A 19,295-nucleotide genomic window follows, 5' to 3' on the forward strand; every position below is an offset into this window, starting at 1 on the left:
GATTACAAGTACACGATGGTCTCTTTATCTCTCTCTCTCTCTCTTTTTTTTTCTTTTTCTCTCTCTTTATGACTTAACGACTCACCAACTAAACTAGGTCAACGCCGACCATTGAATGGCTTACTATAGACTTGCTGATAACCACGTACCTGGATGGTCAGAGGCCTCACTACGGAGGCCCGATCCGGATGAGATTTGAACCTCGTTTCTGTCGTGTGAGGATCTACTCCGATGTCACCTTACCCACAGTCTGTCCCAGTACATCATCGTGCGACAGCATTTATTATTCAATCTAACTGCAAAAACGAGTATTCAATGTGTACTAATTTTTTTTTTATTATGTCAGAACGCCCTTTTTCATAATCAAACTGTGTAATAAGCTGCGCCAGGCCGTCACTTACGAAATTTAAAAAAACTGTTTTATATTTTGTCTATAATTTATCGTAATTGTAAACAACCTCCAAAAATCTGCAAACACGTATTGTCTTCCATTTTAAATATTATCTGAATGCGAAAAAAAGGGCCCATACTACACTTCCAGCTTGCTTGCTACTTCGTCCAATGCGCTCATAAAAGATTGACGATGTTGGTCCAAAAAGTAAGTGATCTCTAGCACTTTGGCTCTGTTTCGTTTGATTTCGGAGCTAAACGGAAGAAAAGAGAAATTAGCTTTTGCAAATAGAAAACGATTGCATCAGCATTTGTTGCACTTATTGTAACATACTTTTGAAGATCATCGCACAGTTCTTTGACCCAGTTACGGCTTCGGGTGATTAGTTTATCTTCCCGAGCATCGATCTGCTGCATGTGTTGATCACGCATGCCCGCCGCCATATTGCTAATGACGTCTTTATCATCCAATGACTGAAAAATAAAAACAGAAAGCATGTTATCTGCCACTATCATTCTTCATATTAACGCTTACCTCCTTCAGGGCGTCGGGTAATTGATCCGCCTGGCCTGAAGCTGCCTTGAACGTAACGAATTGCTGCACGGTGTCCACGAGCGCATCACTAAAATTTATCTCCGCCTCTCGCAACAGCACAAACTGGCCCTGTGCCATCTCAATGAATTCGTTGGTCATTTCTTTTATAGTATTTTCAAACGTAGAATTTCCTTCCTGAAAGTAAAAGATATGAACGATCAATATGTCATGCCTTTAAGATGATTTGTTGATGGTAAACCTCGGTTCTTTCGAAAAGCTGCATCTCGATACCCATCAGGGTGTGCCAGGTGTCCTCAAACAGTGAATTGAAGCCACTTTTACACAAATTTAGATCATCGAGCAGCTTTTCCGTTTCGGCATTGTAGGTTTTGCTGTTTAAATCTCGACCTTTCAATCCGGCCACAATTTCCTTTGCTAGTTTGTATAAATTCTTGAACGATTCTAGGAAATTGTTGATGATCCTAAAATGAAAGAAAACATCTTAATGGCAGACAAATCGCAAGAACGACGTATCATGTACAAATCTTACTTTTGTCCCATTAACTGTGCCTTCTTCCGTTCATCCCGTATGCATCTATTGTACAGTTCAATTTCTGCTTGCCGTTTGTCCTGCTGCTCCAAGCCCATCTTGTATATATTCTGTGTAAAGGAGTAGGCTTCGTTTCGATAGCTGCAACAGTGATTAAAACAAACGAACAAATCGCCTTTGTGCTAAAATTGCAAACACAATTATGCGAATACGTACTCATTCTTTAAGTCTATCGCTTCAGCTCCAATGCTAAGTAAGGCAGCCCCTTCCGGATCTCCTTGGAAGAGCGATTCAAACAACTGATGACCATTCAAATGCTCTACAAAACTTTTCGACAGCCGTATTTCGTCATCACGCTCCTTGGCGGCATTCGTACGTTCTATGATCTCGATTCTTTCACGCTCCAAAATGTCAATCAACTCTCGTCTTGAATTTATATGTTATCATCCTGTTAAAATGTAGAGAAACAGCCACTCCGAATACTTACTGAAATTTTTCCTTTCCAGCGTCGCGCTCTACTGGTCTTATCAGCACGTATTCGTAGTATTTGAGCTGGGGCAGCAAAGTTGCCAGATACAATCGTAAAGGCTTCGCTGTATCCTGTGCAATTGGATTTTCCGCCAGGTTGAGCGATCGCAGATCTTTTAAAAATCTCAAACGCTCCAACCCATCCAGCGTGTTGATGGTATTACGTCCAACACTTAGTATTACCAAACGCTCTAGCTTGTCGATGTTTTCGATCCGTTTAATACGGTTACCGTATAGGGACAAAATTCTTAAATTTTCCAGCTTGTCCAGGTTTTCGATTTTTTCGATAAAGTTAAACGAAAGATTCAATTCTTTCAACTTGGGCAGCCGCGAAAGATTTTCAATTTTATCAATTTTGTTAAACGATAACGATAAAACTTCCAAATTTTTCATAACCCACAGGTGGTCGATTTTCAAAATGTCTGCAAGTGGAATTGCTTCAGTTAAGTAAGTGCTGTGATTAAGGCATTGTTGTTTTGCTTACTTTGAAACTCCAGCCTTATCACGGTAACTGTTTCCAAGTGTAGCTGATTCAACTGGGCCAATCGTCCCGCTTCTCCTTTGTGGCCCTGTTCTAAAATTGCTTTGGTCAGCATTTCATTGCTGATCACGCCAGGTTCCAGCTCTTTATTGAAAGATGAGTCTGTTGCTAAACTGCTTTCGCCCATTTTTTTCAAACTATTTTTCAAACCACGGTATTATTATTGTTCAAACCAATAAGAGAGAACTTTTTCCACGACCCTTGCATTTGTATTGAACTGTACAACTGTTTGTACAACAAAACACACTATTCCAACAAAACACACTATTCATTTCTATGGCAACGACATGGTTCGTTGCATTTTCGACCGTTGATGTATTTTCATGCTAGTTTATTGCATTTTGTTTTCTTTCGCGGATTTAGAGATCGAAAAAAAGCAATCAACTAAATTTAAAAATGCTCAAACTAAATCACTAAATAACTAAATAAACAGAACAATGAATGAGATGTCAATTGAGAAATGATATTGGTATAGTAAACACGGATTTTGTAAGATTGATTGAAAAAATATATATTTCGTTCACATTCTATATATGGAAAAAAAATGTAATGACAAATGCTAAGCGGATGTTACTTCTCGAGCACACATGCTGCTACGCCACTCCACTTATTTTTGAGCCTTTTTCTTCAAACTTTCGAGATAAACTTCTAATCCCTTTTGGACTGCTGGTTGGTTGACGGCATAAACAAATAGATCAATATCCTGGGACCGATTATCCTCCAGCTCAACAATATCTTTGCTGCGCAGCGCTTGTTTCGTCATTGCACGTGCCATAGGAGAAATCTTGCGGAATCGATTCAAAAAGTTAGTTGCTTGTTCCAGGGCCTTCTCTTTGTTCTCGGCCACTTCATCAATCATGCCAACTTTCAGTGCCTCGTCCGTGGTGTACATTTTCCCTAGCGTCAGAGCCAGCTCGGACTCCCGCCGGGAGATAGTGTTGCGAAGCGATGCCTGGAACCAGGTAGGTGCCACAATACCCAGTTGCGTTTCGTTCAGTCCGATCGTGTAGTTTGGGCACATGACACGATACTCACAGCAGAGGGATAGCAAACATCCACCGGCTGGTGCATGACCCTGTAACGGATGGAATGGGAATACATGTTTCAGTATCGCTGTCGAACGCATAGAATGCCGAGTTCATACGTTAATGGCTGCAGCGGTAGGAAACGGAGATCCGTACAGCTTGAACCACACATCCTGCAGTGTAGACCAAAAGTCCCTCAATCGGTCCTGGTTCGGTTTATACATTTCCATTATGTCCAAACCAGCGCTAAACACCGTATTGGATGACTGAAAGCATAACAAAATATAACCATAAAACTCGCTCCCTTGGTCCGACAATGTAGTTAGCATGTGATCGGTTGTGAACCACTCATACCGAAGTCAGTATCATTCCGCGGGATTTATTATTTTGTAGGTCATCCAACGTTTGCGAGATAGCTTTCAACAGTTCCAGATTCAGGCTGTTTACGGGCGGACGGTTTAGTGTAACAGTGGCATATCCCGTTTTATCGTCAATCTCCGTAAGAACCAACTTGTTGTTTCCAGCCTCGCTGCTAAACGTACGAGCAGCAGGGGCTATCGTGCGAGAGGCTCGTTGAAAAACACGCAGCATTTTGTGTGCGCTGAAATGGAACTGAATGATCTAAAATAAAATAGTTGAATTGTATCGATGATCTGCAGCTACCAAGCATTAGCTTTGGACTTTGGCTCTTATCAATGCATACGAACGTTAAACCGTAAAATAACATGAACCTTACCTGTAAAGTTGTGTAACAAACAAAAAGGGAACGGAATGGTTTTTAAGCGTATAAACTAACGCAAAAAACCAAATTAATTAACTTTAGACAAGAAAACAACTTTTTCTTCTTCTTCTTCTTCTTGGTTGCAGGTTGTATCCTCCTATGATGTCAAAGACTCATAATCAGAGGCATACTGCATGGTAGAAAGAGAGGACATGTGTCCATTTCTCTTGCTTTTCTGTTTTTGTTTTTGTTTCTTTTTATGTTTGTTTATGTCTCTGTCTTCGTTTCTATGTCTTTTGTGTGTCTTGTCGTGTCTAAGTTCATGGTAAGGAGAGTTTTTGCCTGTTGGATTGTGTATTTATAAAAATGTGTATATTTGTTTATTTGTATGTGTTTGTTGTTTTTGTTTATTTATTTACTTACTACGTATATATATATTTTTGTTTTTTTTCTGTGTACGTATTTTTACTTTTTTTTTTTTTATTTTATATATATATATTTTTTTTATATTTTTTTTATTTTTTATTTTATTTTTTTTTTTTTTTATTCCTATTGTTTTTGTGTTTGTATATATTATTTCCTGTGTGTGGTTTGAAACTCTTGTATTTTCTCTTTGTACGTTATTTGTTCACAAATGTGCACTAGAGGTTCGTTTCTAAGAGTTTGTGTCTGTTTGTAAAATGATTTTGTACCAATAGGTCTCCTGATATAGCCTAAAAAACCTCTTTGGTATTAATTTGCAACCCCAACCTTGCATTTTGTTTCTTGGGTATTCCCTTTTTTTCTTTTTTTTTTCTTTTTAATATCCTCTTCTCTTCTCGTGGAAGGGATAGGATATCTGTGTGCCTATTGTTTTGTGTGGTTTTCTTATTTTCCTTTTTCTAATCTTATCCTATTTTTACCTATCTTATTTCCTAGTTCTAATTTCAACTAAATAAAATAAAAATAATAATACAACTAAATAAATAAATAAAAATAAATTAAGTACAGTTAAACTGAATTTATATGGCTATTGTGTAATAAATACTATGTATGGATTAGAGTTTGAGATCTTTTTTTTTTTTTTTTATATACCTGTTTAGTTCATACTGTCCTGTGCTGACTGGTTATTGTTTGGTTTTGGCTTGTATGTATGTATTATTATTATTAATTTTTTTTTTTTTTGTTGGTGATCGGTGTCTATTGTTTTCTCTATTCGATGTTCTCTTTGTTGTTCTATGCTTTTTTATATTTCTATTTTGTTTTTCTCTAAATGGTCTATTATTAGTTTGATCATCTTTCCGGATGTGAGTTGCCAGTTTTTAATGAGATTTTCTTTGGTAATGTCTTTGTGTCTGTTAAACTTTGGGCATACAAAAATTTTATGCCAACCGGTGTTTGGTGTGTTGCACGTATCACAGTTACCTTCCTGAATTATTTTCATTTTGTGTAGCCAGTATTCCGATAAGTCATGCCCCGTTAATATTTTGTTTGCTATTTTTACTTCCTTGGCTGTTAATATTGTGTGTTTGTACCATAACTCAAATTGGAAGTCTTTTTGAAAATCAGTGAATTTTTTCCCTTTGCTTGTTGTTGTGTTTTTATACCATTCTTGTGTCTGTTTCTCCATTTCTTTTTGATATATTTTTATGACGTCAGTGTATCTGAATTTGTTTTTAATGATGTTCTCTGTTATTGTGCCTTTTTTGGCAAGCTCATCTGCTATTTCATTGCCTCTTATTCCTGTGTGAGATGGAATCCAGATTATCTCTGCCTTTAGTTTTACTCCTATTTTTATTATGTTGTGTATTATTTCTTCTATTAGTATTTCATCTTGTGCATTTTGTATTATCTTACATGCTGTAAGGCTGTCTGTATATATTATAGGTTGAGATAAATTCATTTCGTTTGCCTTCTTAAGCGCTTCGTGTATAGCAATTATTTCTGTCGAGGTTATGGACGCGTAGTTTTTTATTTTGTAGTCATAATATGCGTGAATGTTTTTTGTTTTTATGTATATTCCTATTCCTGCTGTTTCGTTGCATATGCTTCCGTCCGTGTAGATATTGGGTCTATTTTGATTATTTTGATTTATTTTTTTCAATGTTATTTGTTTCATTGTTTCCTTGTCTTTGTTAGTTTTTTTTCCTATTTCGTTTGTGAGTGACGTGTCTATTGTGATTTTTTCCTGGATGTTGTTGTTTGTGGCTAAGTATAAATTCGTGTATATTTGGATGTTTTTTTCAAATAAATTTTCTTGGTATGTTTTCTTTCTTTTTTTGTAATTCGTTCTTTGGTGTTTTAGGAGTTGTAGCCTTATAGGTTTAGAGAATACTATGTTTTTTGTCAGTTCTTTTTTGGTTGTAAATTCATTTCTTATTTGAAAAGGGATTTCTGCGGCAATGGCGTGTAGAGTATTTATTGGTGTAGTTTTAGTGCATCCTGTCGCTTTCCTAATTGCTTGGTGTATTGTAGTTATTAAGCTGTTTTGGTTATTTTTATTACTATTCTTTGTGAAGGAGCACCCTGATTCCAGTATGTTTCTGATGGTTGCTCTATATATTGTTAGGGCTTTGTGTGGGTAGAGGTTGTTTTTCCTGGCGCATAGTATTTTCAGTACGTTTAATCTGCTATTTGCTTTGTTTTTTATGTGTTCTATGTGTTTTTTGAATGTAAGTTTTTTGTCTATTATTGTTCCTAGGTATTTGTATGTATTGACTTCCTCGATTGGATTGTTTTGTATGATTAGAATTATCCTGTTTGTTGTTTCATTGAAGGTCATGAATTTGGTTTTTGTTGTGTTTATAGTGAAGTTTATTTTTGTGATTTCCTCGATGAATTTGTTTAGTGCTGTTTGGAGGTTCTTTTCTAATTCTGTGTGTGATTTTCCGTGAGTTATAATTGCAAAGTCGTCCGCGTATTGTATCAATTTTGTTTGTGGGTTGTTTATTTGGTTGTGAAGGTCTTTGGTATAGAGGTTGAATAAAGTTGGGGACATGACGTCGCCTTGTGGAAGGCCATCTGTTATGAGTTTTTTTATAGTTTGGTTGTTGCTTTCAATTGTTATGGTTCTATTTGTTAAGAATGCTTTAACCCATCTGGTAATCTGGCAAGGTATCTGCGATTCCATCATTTTTTCGATGAGGACTTTTGTTTTTACGTTATTGTAGGCTTTTTCAAGATCTATGAAGGCTATTCCTGTTTTTAGGTTTTTTCTATTATTGTGGTATATTTCATTGGTTATGTAATTGATGCATTGATTTATAGTCCTTTTTGCTCTGAATCCGAAGGAAAATTGTGGGAGTATCATGTTGTTTTCTATGTGTTTGTTTAGTTGCAATAAGGCAGCTGAGTTGAATATTTTTATTATTGTGTGTATCAAGGCTATTGTTCTGTAGTTTTCGATCAGTTGTGCGTCTTTGTTGGGTTTACAAATGGCTATAATTTTTATTTCTTTAAGGTGTTTTTTTATAACTCCTTTGTTCCACATGGCATTTCCCTCTTCTATAATTTTTTCTAAGGTCTTGTGGTTGATATTCCTTAGCATGTTGTATGTTATTTTGTCACTTCCGGGTGTTGTGTTCTTTTTTCTTTTTAGAATTTTTTCCCATATTTCTGTATTAATGAGCTCTGTTCTTTGTTCTTCTACTACGTTAATATCTATCTTGAATTTGGATCTTGAGTTGTCTACGAAATTTGTTTTTATGAACTCTATTGCTTTCGTTTTGTCGTTGTGTATTAAATTGTTTTCTTTATTGGACTGTTGAGTATTATTTTGGTTATTATTTATTCTTCCTACTAAGTTCCATAATTCCTTTAAATCTGTATTTTCGTTTATTTCATTTATGGTGTTTTCCCAATTATTTTGCTTTTGTTTTTTCACTTTTTGTTTTAATATAGCTGACTTTTTCCTGTATTCTATTGCGTTTTCTATGGATCTATTGTTATTGAAATCCCTTCTTGCCGCATTTCTGTTTTCCATAGCCGTTTTAGTTTCTTCATTCCACCATGATTTTAGTTTGAAGCGTGTATTGTGTTTGTTGTTTTTAATGATTTTTTTAACTTGATTGCTGAATTGTTTTATGGTGTTAATTTTTTTTGTATCAATAAGGTTTATGTCTTTTGTTATTTTGTTGTTGTTGAATACGATATGTGGTTCGATTTTTGCGTTTTGTTCTATTATAATTTCTATTGTTTTGTGGTTGCTGTGTCCTATGTGTTGGTCTCTGATATTTCTCTTGATTAGATTGTATATTTCGTTTGATGCTATAGTGAGGTCAATGGATGTTTGTCTTTTGTTTGTGTCTGTTGGTATGTGTGTGTATGTGTTGTTTGGGATTATGATTAGGTTGGAGTTTTCTATTTCCTCCATTATTATTTCTCCTTTTCTATCTGTTTTATCGTCTCCCCAGAAAGTGTGATGTGCGTTGAAATCTCCTGTTATTATTATATTATTGTGTGTTGATGTGTTGTGGATGATTTTATTTATGTGGTTTTTCATTTCTATTGTGCTTATTTGTGGTGCAATATATGTTGTTATTATGTGAGTGTTTCCATCTATGAGATTTATGTGAACTGTTTGTATGTTTCCAGTTACATCTTGAAGTTCATTGACTTTGTATTTTAATTGTTTTTTAATTAGGATGCAGCTTCCCCCGTATCCGTCTATTCTATCTTTTCTTATTATGTTATACCCTGGTATGCTAAAGTTTTGTTCTGGTTTTAGCCATGTTTCTTGGAAGCACGCTATATGAACTTCCTCTTTTACTATTAATTGTTTTATTTCCTCTTTGTTACTTTTGATACTTTGTATATTTGCTTGTAGGATTTTTATTTTATGCATTTTTCTATGATGGTTTTATTTGTTTTGTGTGTATTTATGTGTTGGCTTATATGTGTTTAGTGTTTTTCTTTTTGTATGGGGTTCCTGTGTTAATTTTTTTTTTCTTTTTTTGTGTGTATGTGTTTGTTGGTTTTTTTTTTTTTTCTTTGATTTGCTTTACTTTTTTTTTATGGAGATATTTCCAGATTTACGTTTTTGTCTACTGGGCTCATGAAGATTTCTGTTTCACTGAGAGTGACGTCTGTGTCACTGAAGGTATTCTTTTCCGGAGTTGGCATTTTTCCTGTGTTGTAGTATTCTTGTTTTTGTGGTTTTTCTGTATTTGTTTTTCTATTTTCTGTGATCATTTTTTTTTCTTGGGTTGGGTACATTTCTGTTGGGCTTTCATTATTTTCTGTCTGTTTGGATTTGTTACTTGGGTTTGTTCTTTTTTCTGTTGATTTGACATTGTTATTGTTTGGGGTTCCTTTCACGATACTGGAATATTGTCTGTTTGTGTACATTCTTGGTACTGTTGGTGCAGTTTCCCTTCTTATTCGTCTTGCCTCTTTCATGGTTATTCTGTTCACTGTTTGGATTTTTTTAATTTCGTATTCGTCCTTGAATACTGGGCACTCTTTATCTAGTGTTGAATGTGGTTCCCCACATTCATTACACTTAAGGTTTTTGTTGCACTCTCCATGATATGCGTCTCCACACTTAGCACACACTTTTTCCCGGTTGCATCTTTTTTTTGTATGCCCATAACGCATGCAGTTCATGCAACGCATTGGCATTGGAATATATTGTTCCACTCTTTCGTTGTAGAACCCTACTTCTATCGATCTTGGCAGCCTTGTACTTTTAAATGTGATTATTGCCGTTCTGGTGTTTGTGTACTCGCCCTGCATGTTTTTTCTTTTCATCACGACAACCTCTGTTACTCTTTGTTGCTTTAACCCCTCCAAAATTTCTTGTTCCGATAGGTACCTGAAGGCATCACATCTTACTATACCTTTGGTAGAGTTTAGCGCTTCGTGCTCATATATTTTTATATTTGTTGTGTTGTCACCGTGTCTAAGGTTTAATTTCTCTAGTCTTTTCGCTTCATTGCTATTTTTTACTTTTATGAGTATTCTGCCGTCTCGTAAAAGGTTGGTTTGGAGTGGCCTGTTTCCGATTGCTAGTTCGGTCGCTTTGGCGAAGAGGAATGGGTTGTATGTGGCTAAGGTTTTTCCTGGGGTTGTGCATTCGACTATCAAGTATACTTCTTCTGGGTCGTGTGTTTCTCCTAGGTTTAGCCTTGTTTTTTTCCGCTTTTTGTTGTTTGTCCCTCTTTCTTCGTTTAAAATGCTGAAGTAGGATCCGAAGATCCTACCTCCACCAGGGTCGTCGTCGACCCCCATCCTTAAGGCGTCCTTCTCTAGCGGGTTTTTTTGGCTCCTTTTTTTTTTTAAACTATAGTCCTTACCTTGAAACTTTTTATTCGTTCGTGATTAGTCCGTCCTAGTCCTGTCGGTTTAGTCTTTGTCCGGTCGTATTTGGTTTATGTTTCACTAGTATTTTCGGGTTTTTATTGAAGAAGATTTTTAGCGTCCTTTCAATTTGGAAAATGGCTGTTGTGTGGAAAACAACTTTTACTAATTACAGCAGTGTTCCGTGCCGCAACCAAAATGTAAATAACGTTAAACGTCAAAAAGCCATTACGAAATTGTTACCTGGGTCAAAGTTCCCTACGAGCAAAATAAATACATTTAAAGACACAAAGTGTCTTTGTAGCGCTTCCTCGCTCTTGCATCTCAAATTTTATTGGCGCTTTTCACACGTGCATAGTTTGCAAGCGAGACTGTTCCAATGAAACACGAAATTGAATTTGCACCCCGTCTCAACCGTATCGTGCATTACAGAAAAATACAAGCGAGACCATCGCCAAAAAATTTGTTGAACTGCGCCATGTGCAGTTTGAAATAAGTTAAAAAGTATTCCCAAACCAAAACCATTTGAACAATGTTTTTTACCCTCGCATGTTGTTGTAGCAAAACAAAAATTCGATGAAAAATTAAACAGAACAAAGAATCTTCATTGAACGAAAATTTAATCTAAATATGGCCAGGATAGCTTTAAGCAAATGGCCTATAAAAATATAATTTGATATTTCAATCCTTTCATTATTTGTTTTTTTTTTACTGTTTAATTCTCATTGTTTGTAAAAACACTCAATAGTGCTTTTGAAATGTGGATATTTTCCCCTTGAGACTGCTGGCTAACACGTCAGACTTGACCGACTTAAATGTTCCCACTTATATTATCGTATGTGTAAAGGCATCAATCAGGAATATGATCAAACCTCAGTTTACTTGCTCAAATGGATCCAGCCTACATTTTTTGCAATTTGAAATATTTTTTTGTTACATCATTTTTCGACTTCCAGGTTATCATTAACCGCTTTCCAGCAAAATGTGCTCGATTCGTTCAAACCCTTCCGCACGGCTGCTACTCGAAAGCCTTTTGCTACTTGGGTCAATCTAGAAAGTTGATAACAACCTGACAGCTGACTGGTTCAGCTATTCTCCAACATAAAGTTGTGCAAGCAAGTGATGATTTATCCCCGTGGCTACAGCAGCTCCAGAATTAAAAGTAAAGAAAATCAACAACCATTCTCATCCAGCAAAATGCCGTCGTTAAGTTTTAACATGCGGTAAGTGCAATTAATTCTAAGTAAAGTGCTATTCTAGCGGATTTTAAACAAAGGTTGTGCTACGTGTTACGGTGCGAACTAGGGGAAATGGGCCTGCGAAACAGCTTCCTCTGGTAAATTAATCTAAATTTACTACCAAATATAAACAAAGGAATGTTCGAAATGTCGCAGTGTAACCACTGATATGCATCCGTGCTACGAATCATTGTGGTAAAATTAAGTTTACTGTGTGTATTCGATTGTTACTTGCCTTTTGGAACATCCCTTCAGGAAATATATCGCCATTTTGTTTGCCTTGTACGCGCTACGATACTTTGTGCGTCACCGTGTGCGTGAGAATGGCACGTATGTGTTAGTTGGTTGCATCGCGAAAGTATTTTTTTATACGTTTCCAACTAGAGTCTGCGTACTCGAACGGTGGAAATTCGTAACGATTCGAATATGTTTTCGTAAAGCAATGTTTTGTTTTTGTTGGTCCATATGAATGTTGTAGCTTGTTCCAAATATCGTTCGATCTGATTTCACGCGTGTCACAGAATTCGCGATAAGAAAATGTGGGATGATTCAATAACGAACGTGTTGGTATAGGTCGTCATATACCGTTAGTGTTCAAAGGCATTGTGGTATGTGTGCGAAATATTTACTGCCAGTGCAAAGCCTGCTTTATTCTTTTTATGAATATGGAACTTTTTTTTTTTTGTTTCCTCTGGATGCAACGGAATGCGCATCTAGATCATTCGATGCGTTACTATGGAGATAAGTTTCGTTAGCGGAAGATGCGAAAGAGAGTGTAGCACGAAAAGCGATAGTGTGCATCGTTTCACTTTTCAGTTCTATTATCGCTCGTGATCGAATGATGGCTTCAAAGCGAGTTATCGCTTCACTTCCTACATCCAGAAACTACCATTTTCAGGGACGTCACCATCGACAGATGACCCCATCTGCCTAGGTTCATCTTTGATAGTGCACGACGCCATTTCGTTAAGCGTATACCGTTTGAACACTCAGTGTGTGTAATGCATTCTATTTTTAGAGCCGCGTCGATCATCGAATGCGATCACAATGTTTGGTAACACAACAGGGAATTACACGATCCGTCTGGAACCATTCCCTCCCCAATAACAGGGAGTTTTGGCTCGTGAGGAGCTGTTATGTTCCTCAACATTCGTCAACAATCCAAACTTGATTTGAGCAGTTACAACAAGATTGACTGTAGAACACTCCATCCGATCAATCAGGGCATCAGCGCACCAAACAGTGTGCGTCCATCAATGGCTACTATTAGTTTAATTGGTTGGAAAATATGTAGTCATCGCGTTCCGTTGATAGCTTGATCAACAAATTCAAGATAGGTTGATCAACAAATATCGGTTGATATTGAACGTTGGGGGCAGTATTTCGCAATGATTTTTATAATCTCATTAGACATTGATTGATTGTCAATGATTTTTAATAATCTCATTAGACATTGACTAGCGCATAGAGACACGATTGATGATGAAGAAATAAGGAATTTTTAAAAATACATTTGCAATAATGATTTTTTTTTTCGGTAGCCATATGAGACCATGGGGGCGACCCGAAGGGTGATGAATCCCATCCGTATCATTTCGCCGTAGCGATGAGTGACTATCCAACTACGTGGTATCAGCAATTATTGTAAGCCAATCGATGGCCGGCATGTCGCAGTAGGTCGTCAATCAGAGAAAAAGAAGAATAAGAAATCGTACTCCAAAGGGAAAACCTGTAATTGGGTTGTTCATAAACATTAGAAACACCTCTTTATATCTGTATTACGGCAGACGCTCGCTTCCTGTGTTGTCTACCGTTTATCTTATCTCGCGAATGTGGAGCCATTCGTTAATTTGTTGCACCACACGAGATGTGTGTAGCCGCCGTATACAAAAATTCATACATACAGACCGCTCTCCCTAAGTGTGATTGTATAAAAAAAAAACTGATAAGCAACGCAGTATTAACTTGAAAGACACAAGCTTTTTTTCGCTCGTTGTCAACGTTCCAACTGCGTCACAGACGGTGTAGGGCACGCCGCTTGTCTCCCCGCCTGTCTTACGATGGTTCACCTTGAGAGACCTCGCGGCAACAGTTTTGGCAAATTTGTATTATTCGTAATACGCTCGTCAACATCAGTTTCTGGTATCGTGTTCGGCATAACTCCCCCACCACCAAAATATTCCCAAAGGGCAGTTTTCTTCTTGTGTGCGATCCTCATGAGAGATGTAACGTAAGAAGCGTCGGATTCGATTCAAAATAAAAACAAATGTTTCTTTTTTCTATACCGTAAACGATACCGTTCGTCGGATGAAGGAGACATGGGAGATGTTCAAAAATATTAACGATTCTTTCTTTAGGCCAATGGCTCAGCCACATCCCTCTGATTTTTTTGTTGGTTTTTCTTAAGCTAGAATTCCATCATAACACGGATGGTTTGAATAGGAACAACGCTACAAACATTAGAATTACTTTTTTTGTCCAAAAAATACCCGTGGTAGTAGTAGCCTGAGTTCATTAAACATGTATTTCCTGTCTGCCATTCGTTAATAGCGATCCGCGCGCAATACTGCTGAAATACTTTTGGAACTATTTTTGGCTGCAAAATAAAATCCGGTATGTATGTGCCTCTCGAAATATGTCTGCTTCTTTTTTCAACAGTGGCCGCACGGCGTACGTCATGGCAAGGTAGCTGTTTAATTTTAAATGTACACACATTGACGCATCGACTAACACAGCGTGAAAAGAAAATACGCGCACAATGCGGTGCTTATCTTGCTCACGTGTTCATGGGGTGTAGTGCAGACATGTCAAACATATGGCGATGTTGATTCCTTCCAAAGTGGCCCGCAAATCGATGTTGAGACAACCGTCAAATTAAATCGCTTCGATATGGTAAAATCTGTAGGGAGAATTAGAATAGCACCAAGCGTAACTTGCAATATAAAAATATATATTCTGAGCACTTTGGGACAAGTTAACTTAAAGCAGGTAAACTACAATAGAGGTCGTATTGCTAAATACGACCTCTATTTTGGATGGTGCATGCCAGATTTCGGATATGCATATCGAGAAAGTCACTATTAGAATGAAGAGTTTTGAATGAGTGCTTCTTCGGTTTTTGGGATGCGATCACCATCGTCAAGATGCGGGATGTTGAAACTGGATTAGTGATGGGAAAGTTCCTGTTTGGAAAGTTATAAGAGTGGAACTAGTTTACTAACAAAAACGAAACGAAACGAAATTAGCAGCTTCTTTAAATCTACTTGAATAAAAAGCATGACAGTGTATGTTTTTGCAGGAGTTGGCAGTCCAGTTTTCCCCTCTACACAACAATATCATGAAGAGGACTACAATTTCCGCAAAAAATAATTATTCATCTGATTTCTTCTTCTTGGCTCAGCGACCTACTGGGACAGGCCAGCCACCGAATGGCTTAGTAGACTTGCTGATGCCACGTAGTTGGATAGTCAATCCTCACAACGGGGGATACAAATAGTACAAGCGTTAACACTGCTTTGCTACTTTAAGCGTTGCTTTCGTTGTAATATACTGGAGTTCTACACAGGAAAAAAGGATTAGAGGATTAGATGCGCCAAATAATTTTATTATCTCTCACAATAAAGTTTGAGATTGCTGATGTGCAGTACCTTCAATATAAGAATGTGTTGCGCTTGTTCTAAAGAAATTTTGTTCATTTTCCTCCACAAAGAATGAAGCGAATTTTCCAAATGGCAATGAACCTGTGCTGTTTCCTTTGTTCAATATTATGGGATGGATGGATGGATTCGTTTTTAAATAATAACACTCACGCGCCTCATTTTCCCTTAGCTTGGCGCGATGCATGGTTGATCGTAAAATCACACTATGCCTTCCTGCTGCACCTGGTCGGTTCAATTTTGTGGCTTCCTCGCATCCACATACGAGTTGGCGCAAGTTCAAGGCGAGAAAGGTCCGTGTTTGGTTTCCGCGTGCAATTTAGAGAGAGACAGGCACCACGTGTTTGCAGCAACGGGAAGATAATTTCAACATCACTCCCCCATGCATGCTTATTGTTATTCCTGGCTCATTGGAGTCTTCCCGTGTTTCCCGGTAAACCGGGAAAGATAGTGAAGGGAATGAATTCTTATCCTATTGCCACACGTACTCGTATACCCTCGGCAATCGTGCAAGTAAAACAAAGCCTCAATACTGTAGTAATGTGTGCAAGAAAAGCTATCGTATATTTGTGAGTGTATTTTTTTTTTCTAAATTTAACGTACCTTTCGATCTTCATTCGTCGAGTTATTCGTATTCTTTTAACGAAATACTGCCCCACCATCCCTGACCATCGTGCGCATTCGCGACCTCTAACGGCCTCTCAAACTGACGCGCGCAAATCGCGATACACTGATTTGTTTTGTGTCTTACTACCGTTTCAAATTGATGAATGTACATAAGGAACCCAACCACCAACACACCAGCAAAAAAAAAAGGTTGATCATGCGGGGAGGGGACTGTGAGTGTTTATTCTCTCCGTTAGAGGAATGATGTACCGTGCGCTTCTTGTGCCCTAGTATATACAACTGGTGGATTGGATCCCCCGAAATTAGGCAAGTGCGCAATTTTCAAAATGACAACGAAATACAAGCGAGTGGTAGGAAAGCACTTGCTGTGTGTAAAATTGTTTACACGTCTACGGGATTGCTACAAACACACAAACCGTGTTCGCGAATATGGTGATCGAGATAAAAATACTCAAGAATGACACGTATCCTCTTTCCCCTTTACGAAATGGCGTGGAAGTCGACAGGCCATCAGTTGGGGTTATTGTAATGATTTTTGCACGTAATGGCAAACACGAATGCGCCTTTCACGTTTAGGTATTAAACCGCTCAAGAAAGTTGTATGGCAAGCAACAAATATTCCTGTGAATGACATCAAAATTTACAGCAACAAAAAGCAATGGTAACCCCCCAAGCCTACATAACATAGTTCTGCTAGAATCGATCCCGTCAATCCTTCAACCGAGGTCTTGAAAAAGAAAAGTCGCACTGGGCGGCTTACAGAATAATTTACAGAGAGAGGCCCCCTTCTACAATGTTATTATAATTGGCATCAAACACTGTTCATTCGAAAAGGAAGGAGTAAAATTGACCTCGCATTCGAATTTGATCAATGATCGCGGGGAGCCATCACAACACTCCATCCGCGCGTCACCCTTTTCATGTGTGCACATCGTTGTAAGTAATTCAACACAATCGCAACTAAATCGTACGGGCGATATTTGCTGTGTGCTGTACTCTGTATTCTGGTGCTCTGTATTCGCTTTATTCGTTGTGATGTTTGAACCTCCGAAGAAACAATGTCGCTAGTTTTCGTAAACATACGCTAGCCGGGGGCTCACCACAAGTGAAGCATCCGTATCGTCGTACGGTGCTGTCTTGTTGGTTTGGTAAAAAAAGCACATTCAGCACATTTCGTGTGACCATTACTGTATGGGTGTGAGTAGTATGCATTTAGTAATGAAGGTTTGTCGGGCGACGATCGCGGGCAAGACAATCAGTCGGCGTTTGTCCGAGAAAATGCGCGCTCTATTATGTGCTCGACAAGCTCTCGTGCAGTGAATTGAACTTTTTTTTTTCGATTGTGAAATCAAGCTTGACTTTTACCATTCGATTTGATCGAATAGTTAACAATTTTTCAACAAGAGTTGAACTTAGAGAGGAAAAAATTGTCTCAAGTGCAAATCTGTTCACAATAACAAGCAATACCAAAGTTTTGCGCCCGGCCTCATAAATTACTGTCGATTGGTTTGTTTTGTTTGTGCTTAGTTTGCAAAGAACAAGTGTGTGTGATCGTTATCATCAAGATGAAAGTGCCCACTGTTGCATTTGTTGCTGCCACTGGTGCTGCTACATCCGAGTCGGCTGAACCGGCCGGCAGAATGGAGAGAACAAATCTGGCAATGTAAGGGCTCAAACAACTTGTTACGTTGGTGTTTGTAAACAAATGTTTATTACAATTTGATTAGAAATGATTACAGTCTGCTAGAAAACAGTTTATCGCGTCATATGCAACGATTAATTAATCGTATTATGTAAGGTTAGCAGTGTGGCTATGCGGGTGCTGTATCAAGATTGAGCCGTACATTCTTTTATATAATAGCTCTCTGACCTATGGTGGGGTATGGTGAAATACACAGGATTTCGCAGTATGTTTGATATTTGAAACAAAGAGTCATATTGAAAAGGGACAGTCCGATAGTAGAGTCAACAAAAAGTAAACGACAGAACCGGTGTTCAAATCTCATCCGGGACCGTTGCCCCGTAGTGAAGGATTGGATAGTCCATCCAATTACGTGGTTATCAACAAGTCTAGTAAGCCATTCAACGACAGGCATTACCCACTAGTAGACCGTTATACTCAAGAAGAAGACATATTGAAATACTGTATAATGATGTTAGAGTAATGCTTAGTTGGGCTAATGGTTTCTTGTCGATACGATTAATTTCTTTACAGTGAGCCAAGTCTTAGTAGTAGTAGTAATCGTACCAGTAAGCGTACGATTTCTTCCTCCTCCTCGTCTTCGGCGGCCTCCGACTCTTACTGTGTTTCGTTGGCTGTAGGACCGCTGTGGTGGTCCTGATGTCCCAACAATCAGGACCGATCACGATAGGGCCTCTCCCTTGAAGGGTAAGTATTATCAAATCACGGTGCCAAACGTACGTGTGCCAACAATAAATAATAATATTGTTTCCATTACCTTTAGAATACAATCGCAAGGATTCTTTCGATTCGACTACGACCACCGCTTCTTCTGAGTACTATGATCTGGATTTCCCCGAATCGACCGTCGACTATCTGAACCACCAGGAAGCTGCCGTAATACAGGAAGTGTTGAGCCAATCCGTTCCAACACCGATTACGCTGAAGCTCTTCGTAACACCGCAGAAGTGCAGCAGCTGGGAGACGGTCTTCAATCCAAACGAAAACATTCTGTACGTATCGCTACCGTCGGCAATGTCACACGAGGCGTCGAAGCATTCCTTCATTTCACTTCTCGAGTTTGCCGAAGAGAAGCTGGAATGTGACGCGGTCGTGTTGTGCATTCGCAAAGATCGACTGGACCGCCCGAACCTGGTGCGGACGTTTTCGTTTGTCGGGTTTCAACCACTCAGCCCGAAATCTCCGCTAGCGCCACCGCACATCGAGGAGCAGCAGAGAAACGAATATCTCTTCATGATCTACAGCATCGAGGAGTAGTAAGGAGTTTGGGGAAATTCCATTTCATCATGATCCGATCCACTACCACCATCATCCAATACCACCAAAACGGATCATAGTATCTCGGACGAAAGGCGTGCGTAGCTACTTTCGTATCAAAATGAAATTCGTGTCTACAGACCGACGTGTAAAAAAACAGAAAGATAATGTTCGATCTGGATGTGAGCAGCACATTCAAACACCTTCTTGCCTGCTCTTAAACGATAAGGACGAAAATGATAGGCCGAG

General features: G+C 38.3%; 5 protein-coding genes across 5 annotated transcripts in view; 2 read left to right on the plus strand and 3 right to left on the minus strand.

The window, feature by feature from the left end:
• Positions 1 to 226: 226 nt before the first annotated feature.
• LOC126564714 (cytochrome b5-related protein-like) overlaps positions 227 to 19,295 on the minus strand; it is a 253,063-nt gene continuing 233,994 nt past the window's right edge. The window contains exon 4 of the mRNA XM_050221808.1: positions 227 to 238. The gene's annotated coding sequence lies outside the window, so the exon portion shown is untranslated. The remainder of the gene's footprint in view (positions 239 to 19,295) is intronic.
• On the minus strand, positions 530 to 2,671 carry LOC126565851 (dynein regulatory complex subunit 3). The gene is given in 8 exon segments (XM_050223059.1): positions 530 to 644; positions 725 to 864; positions 926 to 1,120; positions 1,185 to 1,407; positions 1,476 to 1,616; positions 1,692 to 1,901; positions 1,963 to 2,476; positions 2,479 to 2,671. Coding segments are annotated over 8 exon segments (1,731 nt in total).
• Positions 3,138 to 4,160, minus strand: LOC126565182 (enoyl-CoA delta isomerase 1, mitochondrial-like). The gene is made up of 3 exons (XM_050222331.1): positions 3,924 to 4,160; positions 3,689 to 3,835; positions 3,138 to 3,619 (listed from the first exon to the last, which is right to left on the minus strand). The coding sequence occupies exons 1-3, from the start codon at positions 4,158 to 4,160 to the stop codon at positions 3,152 to 3,154; spliced, it is 852 nt and encodes a 283-aa protein (XP_050078288.1). The 3' UTR covers positions 3,138 to 3,151.
• Positions 8,835 to 19,295, plus strand: part of LOC126564519 (BUB3-interacting and GLEBS motif-containing protein ZNF207) — a 157,221-nt gene continuing 146,760 nt past the window's right edge. The window contains exon 1 of the mRNA XM_050221584.1: positions 8,835 to 8,846. The gene's annotated coding sequence lies outside the window, so the exon portion shown is untranslated. The remainder of the gene's footprint in view (positions 8,847 to 19,295) is intronic.
• Positions 11,648 to 19,077, plus strand: LOC126565263 (ornithine decarboxylase antizyme). The gene is given in 4 exon segments (XM_050222427.1): positions 11,648 to 11,789; positions 18,303 to 18,426; positions 18,428 to 18,476; positions 18,553 to 19,077. Coding segments are annotated over 4 exon segments (768 nt in total). The 5' UTR covers positions 11,648 to 11,688; the 3' UTR covers positions 19,047 to 19,077.

This window comes from Anopheles maculipalpis, chromosome 3RL (assembly GCF_943734695.1).
Source record: "Anopheles maculipalpis chromosome 3RL, idAnoMacuDA_375_x, whole genome shotgun sequence".
NCBI classification, from domain to species: domain Eukaryota; kingdom Metazoa; phylum Arthropoda; class Insecta; order Diptera; family Culicidae; genus Anopheles; species Anopheles maculipalpis.

Bases quoted from the DNA above. Each gene is read 5' to 3' on its own strand.
- LOC126565182 (XM_050222331.1), bottom strand. From the start codon at position 4,160: ATGCTGCGTGTTTTTCAACGAGCCTCTCGCACGATAGCCCCTGCTGCT. The intron at 3,836-3,923 runs GTATGAGTGGTT...TTATGCTTTCAG, and splicing joins GCGGAATGATACTGACTTCG to TCATCCAATACGGTGTTTAG. The intron at 3,620-3,688 runs GTATGAACTCGG...CATCCGTTACAG, and splicing joins CTACCGCTGCAGCCATTAAC to GGTCATGCACCAGCCGGTGG.